Genomic DNA, 7542 nt, shown 5'->3' on the forward strand with positions numbered 1-7542 from the left:
CTGCCCCTCTGGAGTCCACTGACAAGGCCACGAGGACAGGCGGTGATGGGCTGGAGCGGGGGCTTTACTTCCTTCCTGGGGAGCAGGACCAGAAGGGCTGGGGACCCAGCATCACCTGGAGGCAGTTCCGATGGCTGGGGGGAGGGGGGGTCTCAGGAGAGGGGGACCAGGAGCCAGGTGGGCTCCCAGGGTGGCTGGGAAGTCCACACCACCCCAAATCCATGACATCGAGGAGCCAAAGCTCAGACACCCTCCCTCCTGGTAACAGTGACGCCGGCAGCCCTGACCTGCCAGAGGAGGCGTTCACCTGTATCAGCTCATTTCCTACCTACAGCGACCGACAACCAGCTCTCATCCACCACCTCACTGCTAAGAACACGGCTGGTGCTGGTCCCTGTCCCTGTCCTTGACTTGATCTTCATGACAGGTAATCGCCATTACGTGCGTCTGGTCACCTCCACATATACGAAGCTCTCCGTACTTACAACATTTTATTTTCCATTTCAGCTCAATGGTCCTTAAGATGTTTACCTCGTACACCGCCTTCCCCAGCATCTTGCCCACAAACTCAAAGAGCTGTAGGTAATTCTCATGGATGTAGGACGTGGGTGAAGGGTAGAGTCTCTCGTCTCCACTGGTCGTCTGCAAGGCAGAAGGATGGGGAGGGGCAGGGAAGTGAAATGCCTCCACTTTTCATCTGTCACCTTGAATCTGGCTGCCGTCCACTGCGTGCTCACGCCCTTTAAATACCTTGAACAGATTGAGCGCTGGGTCGAACACTCTCTTGATTATCTCTTCCAAGAACTCCTTGAAAACACCGTCTTGATCAATCCCGGCCTCGTCCACCCCGAGGTCGTTGACAAACTTGACGCGGATGACGCCCTTCATGGCGTGCTGTGAGAGCTGCCGGAGCTGCTCGTAGCCGTCCTGCAGGGGCAGAATTACAGTCCATCAGGAACTAAGGCCCCCTGCGTAATTCAGGGCTCACTCCTCAAAGCTCCGTCTCCCCCGAATGCAGCCCTCCAGGCGTCATTACTAAACGTGTCAAGAAGCACAGGCGCATGAGGAGAGCCAGCGGTTTTCACCTGCTTCTAGATGAGAGCCTGGTAGAAGAGGAATTCCCTTTGGGGGATGTGGCTTTCCCACTCCTGGGCAAGGGGAGGCTGCCCTCGGGAGGGTGCCTAGCAGTGAGAGGTGCAAACTGGACCAGACGCGTGACGACAAGCTCTCGGTCATCAGGATGAGAAAGGGGAGACTGCCCTCGGGAGGGTGCCTAGCAGTGAGACGGACAAACTGGACCAGACGCGTGACAAGCTCTCGGTCATCAGGATGAGAGAGACAAAGACAAGGTGAATTCTGGGAGGTGAATAAAAGAAGTCCCTCACCGCTCAACTCCTGGTACCTCTGCCCAGATCAGGAGAGGCTGTGAGTCCTGCTGAGAAGTTTAGGTTAGAACCCGAGGGCACTGCGGAGCCACAGAAGGGTTGAGGCAGAGAGTGACACGGCTGGCTTTCTGTCTTAGGAAGATTTTCTTTTGGAAGCAAAGCCGAGGGCTGGTGGGAAGTGGGGAGATGGGTGCAGGGGTGATGCTGGGCCTAGGGGAGGGCAGGGGCAGTGGGAAGAGAAACCTCAGCACCTCCGGCTTGCAGTCCACGCCCGAGACGGAGCCATCGGGCACGTATCCCTGTTCAGAACCTAGGATGTGACGTCAGTGTTCTGCTAGATAAATCACCACGCTCAGTTTCTCTCTTGGTTCTGATCTGCTGAGGTCTTCCTGCTGCCTGATCCTGTCACTGAATGGATTCTGTGCATGTGGGCACTGACAGGCAAGTTGCTTAGGCTTTCACTTCAGAGCGGTGACTCTAAAAAACAGTGCTTGGGACAGGACAGGGCCCAGGGGTAGTCCTTTGGCCTGGCGTGAGAAGCCCCACAGCTTAACCAGGGACAAACCCGTGTCTTCAGAACTGTCCCAGAACAGGTTACAAATCAGCTGCCACGTCTGTCCTCTCATGCATGGCACCCCCAAGGACAGGGTCACGAGGGCCCCCCGTCTTACTCAGGAGATAGGCTCCAAAGTGAGCGAGCAAGGAAGAAAAATTACCTCTGAAGTCCCCTGAAGGAACAAGAACTCGATTTTGAGTGCATAGTCCTGAAAAGGACTTTTTATGCCTATGAAATGTGAAAACCATTAAGCTGGATGAAAAGAAGAGAAAAACAGGAAGTCATCATGCAGCTGCCAGGGCTTTTGAGTCACTCTGCCTAAATATAAGATAATGATCTTGGCGCTGAGTAGGGGATGGGGAGAGAATCCTAACAGGTCCTGCAGGAAATGCAGGTTCTCCACCCTGCACCAAACAATGCCTGCCTAACTCAGAGAGACTTAGGAGCTATGTTAGTGTCACACAGATGGAACAAGAGGGTCCATGTGAAAGCCCTTAGCACAGGGTCAAGCTCACGGCCGGCGCGCCAGGAATGTTTGCTGGACTCAAATCTCAATTTTGAGGGACCAGCCCCACATGAGCCTCCTTCTGAAATACTGCAGAGAGGCATTCACTGCCTCCTCTGCCACGCCTCCTACTGCCCCCACTGCCCTCTCTCGAGAGTCCATCTGTGCCCTGAGCGGGGAGGCGAGGCGGGGGCCAGGAGCACGGTGTCCACGCCCAGCGCTGTCACCGACGGCCAGCGCTGTCACTGGGCTCCTCCGGCCTCAGTCTGGCCTCTGATGGGGTGAGGCGGACGAGGGTGTGTCTAAGGTTCCTTCTAGTTCTGAAACGCTGGCACCTGGCCCCTGTTCACCCCTGTGAGGGGAGGCCTTCCTGCAGGACTTCAGACCATTAACTGGAAACCTCCTACACAAGCCCTACCTTCAGTACAAACCATAAAAAAGGGGACAGAATAAAAGCCCAGGAGATCAGCGGTTGAGTATCAGCTTGCTGATGCCCTCTTGTGTCCAAACCAAGCAAAGGTCACTGGGCTCCGGAGTTCTACTGACCCAAACCACTGAGTCTTGAGAACTGAGATAACTGAGTCAATGACCCTTTCCCCTTCCTAGTTCAATACGAACACCAGGGTTCAACTTAATGACATGATCTATCCCAGAGGAGCTTAAAAGACGAAAATGGACTTTGCCTAAAATCCTGACGGACCTCCCTTCTTTGATGCCCCTGGGGAATGTGCTGAGACGAGCAGGCTTGGGGTAAGCGGGCGACTCTCCCAGGACATCTGAGGCGGGTGGCGGGGAGTCTGTCACCCTCGGGAGACACCAGCTTCCACCACCCAGACGCCCTGTCATGCTGGCCACGTCAGAGTGGGCATGATGGGCAGCAGGATGGAGGAGTCTGACAGGAGAGGTGCATCCAGGCCCAAAGAAGAAAGTGCTGAAGAATCAAGTTCCTACAACACTATCGGGCTTTCTCTCCCTTGAGCTGAAGCAGAGGCTGAACTCTCTGGTGGCCCGCAGGTTGAGTTTAGTGGATAGAAAGGTCCCTGGAGAATCGAGTTCCTACAACACTATCGGGCTTTTTCTCCCCTGAGTTAAAGCAGAGGCTGAACACTCTGGTGGCTCACAGGTTGAGTTTAGTGGGCAGAAAGGTCCCCGGAAGACTGCCGACCTTCCAGATGGTTTACAAAGACCGACTAGTTCACAACACAAGATCTGTGGGCTTCAAAACCCTAAATTTTGAGTCTTCTCTTAAAAAGTCAGAGCGTTATGGAGCCTGAACCTCCGCAAGGCAACGTGCAGGCGGCCTCCTTCAGGGGTGCGTGTTCTCTCCCTGCCAACCCTTTCCTGCGCCCCAACGCTGAGGCTGGTTGTCAGCTGTCACTCATCCAGGCACTCGTGGGGTCGGTCCAAGAAAGAGCAGGCGAAGGGAATAATATTTCTATCTGTTTAGCAAAAAACCAAAATGTCTCTGCACTGAGACACTGTCAGCCAGTGTGACTCGTCCCTGTGACTGGCAGGGCCCCTGAGGGGACTTATACTTCTTATCCCTGCTTTTGAGACTGTCAAAATCGTCTTTTTACCACAGCTGTCTCTCCCCATCAGACGTCAGTGTCCATCACCAGTGGTAAGAAAACTCAAGCAAGTTCCCTAGGAGGGGCAAACAAGGTGCACACGGCCTGAGGCAGGGGTGCAAACACGAGGGGAGAAGGGCGGCCGCGGACGCCTGGCGCAGGCGGCTGGCACCGTGGCCCCGTGCTGACCTGGGGTCCCGTGACTGTACTACTGTCCTGCAGAACGTGCTGACGAGGAACTGTGGCCGGAGTGCAGTGGGTGGAAGTCCAAAGAGCAAGTGTGGGCAAGTCAACAGGCCGAGCCGCTCCTGGGAGCGGGGACACGGGGCTCAGTCACCACCCGCGCAGCAGCACAGATGGGCAGGCTGTGCACTGCACAACCCGGGGGAGCGGCTGGCAGGCGCGATGCAGACACTGCAGGTGCCTGCATTCGTGATGGTCACGTTCCAGGGTCTTGTTCCAACAAAACATACAAGGACAACTTCCTGATGTAGGGAGGCGAGTCTTCCGAGGACAGGCACCTATTTTTGAGTCACATTAAGTTGCTGTGTGGTGGGAACCCTGGACGCTAGGTCTGGCGAAGGTGGGCCACTTCACGTGCACTTCCTAAGTTTATGTCCACAAAGAACTTGTGGTCCTGTGATGGGTTTCCCAGGATAGCTCAGCAACTTAATGCCCAGCACTCCAGCTTCCACACTCATGGCTGGGTGTTGGGACAGAGTGCCTGCTGGGACAATGGAATCAGCACAGACCTGAGCCTGTCTGTCCTCGCTGTAGAGGTGAGGCTGTTCTCACTTCCTGGGGGAAAGGGAGGGAATCGCTGTGCGGGGGTCTCCAGCACGGAGACCATGTCTAATTAAGCAGTCCTCAGGCTATCTGGCAGGACGAATGGGCGTCTCCTGCTCCCAGAGCCTCGGCTTCAGGGTCATCAGGTCAAGCAGCGGTCATTCTGTGAGCCGTTCAGGGGTCATCCACTGGAAATAGAAACCCCGCGGCTGAGCACACTCAGCGACAAGCTCCTCACCTCCAGCATCCGGGACCGGCGGATGGTGATGTGGGTGACATGAGGGGAGGCCGAGCTGGTTTCCACAAGCCCCAGTTTCTCCTTCTCCTTGGTCACCATGTTTCGGAACAGGAGAACTCTCTGAAATGAGCAAAGGTGAGACCGGAAATGGGGTCAACAGTGGAGGATCCCAGAAAACGCGCTGTGCAAAATGAACGAAAGTTAAGCATGGGAGAGGCCCCCAGAACGGGACGCTCTGATGTGCACTAAGGGAGGGAAGTGCCTTTTGAGAAGAGTGAACAGTCCTCTGCTCGCTCCTGGGGATTACAGAGATAGCTGAATCCGTGCCAGGGGAGAAAGGGTCCCGAAGGAGTGGTCTGGCTGCAGCCAGCGCCTGGCTAAGAATACTCTGGGCGAAAATCATTCTCCATGTTCAGCCAATAATTCACCGTAAAAACCCAACGGCAGCACGAGTTAGAGGCCGCTTTATATAACCGTGCCTGCTCTAGAGGAAATCAATAGCGTGAATTTAAAAACACATTTCACGGAAGTTTTTTCACCAGCAGAAAAAATTTTCAATGATCCTACTGTATAAAAGCCCCTGACCTTTCTATCTGCCTTCTCTGTGTCCTCAAGCACACTGCAGTCCCAGAGTAATATTTCTCAAGCATCATTTAAAAAAGAACCCTCTGGGGACAATGTATATGTGGATAGGTATGGCTAAGTCCCTTTGCTGTCCACCTGAAACTCTCACAACGTGGTTAGTCAGCTATATTCCAACAGGAAATAAAAAGTTAAAAAAATTAAAAATAAATAAAAAGAAGCCTCTTGCATTCTCAAGATTCTGATAGGCTCCCTTAGGAGCACATAACCTTTGACCCCACCCTATAATAGCACACTCAAATCATGTCAGCAGAATGTATAAGTAACAGCTCCAACCATAGCTGTTTTTTTGAAAAATGGAAATCTCCCCAAAGTCAAGAGCATGGTTAAATAAAAACATTGTAAGAACAACAACATTAGTGGTAATAATGGATAACTAGACACGAGGGGAGGCTAACGCACTTTACTTGATCATTCTGTGAGCTCTCGGAAGTAAATAAGTACGGTTGTGACAGAAAAAGGAGCGGCCAAAACCACCTCCTGGGAAGGGGGGCTGCTCTTCACCCCCGGGCTTCAGGGCCCTCTGGCTCCCTGACCACCTTATCCTCGTCCATGAATGCAGTGAGGAGCTGTGCATGTCATCCGTGTGTTGAGCCCACCTCCAGCCCAGTCCTCTTCTAGCTCCAGACCCCCATGTCCGCTGGCACTGAGGAGTCGCAGACCCATCCCCTGCTCCCCAATCCCCCAGCCCCGCCCTCGTCTGTACACCACCTCCGAGAACAGCTCCCTCTCACCCAAACCAGAAGCCTGAGCATCCTCTGAATTCCTCCACTCCTTCCCCCCGAATGTCATCATTCTCCAGGGCCTCCTTCAAAATCTCTTGACATCCTTGTCTTCCTATTCCCAGGGCCCCAGCCTGAGTCCAGGCCAGGCTACCATGATATCTGCCTCTCGCCAGTCCTCCACGCTACAGGCAGAAGGAAGCTTCCTAAGAAGAACTTTGACCAGGTGCCTCCAGAGCTAAAAACTCTCCAATGGCTGTTTGCTGCTCTTGGTTCCCCAGGCTCTTCCTGCTCCAGCTCCTACAGACCTCCTTGGCTCCAGCTCTGGATTCCACCTGGCCCTCCACTGGCACCGAAGTCTCCCTTACCCTGGGCCTGTGAGCACTGTCCACTTCTGCCCATGGCACCCCCTCCCGAGACCCTGCCCTGGGCTCCTGCAGCGTCCACACCATAAGACCTGAACGGCCAGTTCACACTGTATCTCCCAGCACTTGGCATGGTGCCTGGCACACAGTGAATACCCACTGGCACCTGCGTTGACGGAACGATTGCTTTTATTCATGTCTGACCATTGCTGGGACAAAAATGAACAGTCAGGACCTACGGTGGTGGGAGGAGCAACTTACGTTTTTGTGAGGAATGACGTGTGGGATGTACTGCAGGATTAGCTGGGCCCGCTTTCTGTCCTTGTCAAGTTCCTGGAAGAGCACGCTGGGCTTGAGATCCCTGCAGAGCAAAGACACGGGTTTGGGATAAAGAGCATGAATACCATCCTCCAGACAGGGTTGGCCAGCTATGGCCAATGGGCCAAATCCAGCCTGCTGCCCACTTTTTATAAATCAAGCTTTCACGGAACGTGGTCACACCCAGGCTTCGTGTACTCTCTCCGGCTGCTTCTGAACTACGATGGCAGCGTTCAGTAGGGGCAACAGACATTGGCGTGCAAAGCCTAAATTACCTACTGTGTGGCCCTTTACAGAAAAGTCTACCAGTTACTACTCTAGTGGTACAACTTATAGAATTATGTGAGAGCTGATCTGCTCGATTTAAAAAAAAAAAAAGGTACATGATCTTACTTTTAGTTATTGCAAGAGGACTTCCTCCACCGCACCCCCTAACGAACCTGGCTATGGGTTTTTT

At 53.8% G+C, this 7542-nt stretch overlaps 1 protein-coding gene across 7 annotated transcripts in view; it reads right to left on the minus strand.

The window, feature by feature from the left end:
- The window catches only part of UBE3B (ubiquitin protein ligase E3B), a 45891-nt gene that overhangs the window by 12191 nt on the left and 26158 nt on the right, over nt 1–7542 (minus strand). For all 7 annotated transcript variants that reach the window (XM_010828664.1, XM_010828660.1, XM_010828663.1 and 4 more), the window contains 4 exons: nt 7029–7128; nt 5039–5158; nt 751–927; nt 532–642 (listed from right to left, as the gene is read on the minus strand). In XM_010828664.1, coding sequence (XP_010826966.1) covers nt 532–642; nt 751–927; nt 5039–5158; nt 7029–7128 — 508 coding nt within the window. The remainder of the gene's footprint in view (nt 1–531; nt 643–750; nt 928–5038; nt 5159–7028; nt 7129–7542) is intronic.

This window comes from Bison bison, unplaced genomic scaffold (genome assembly GCF_000754665.1).
Source record: "Bison bison bison isolate TAMUID 2011002044 unplaced genomic scaffold, Bison_UMD1.0 scf7180017864495, whole genome shotgun sequence".
Taxonomy (NCBI): Eukaryota; Metazoa; Chordata; class Mammalia; order Artiodactyla; family Bovidae; genus Bison; species Bison bison.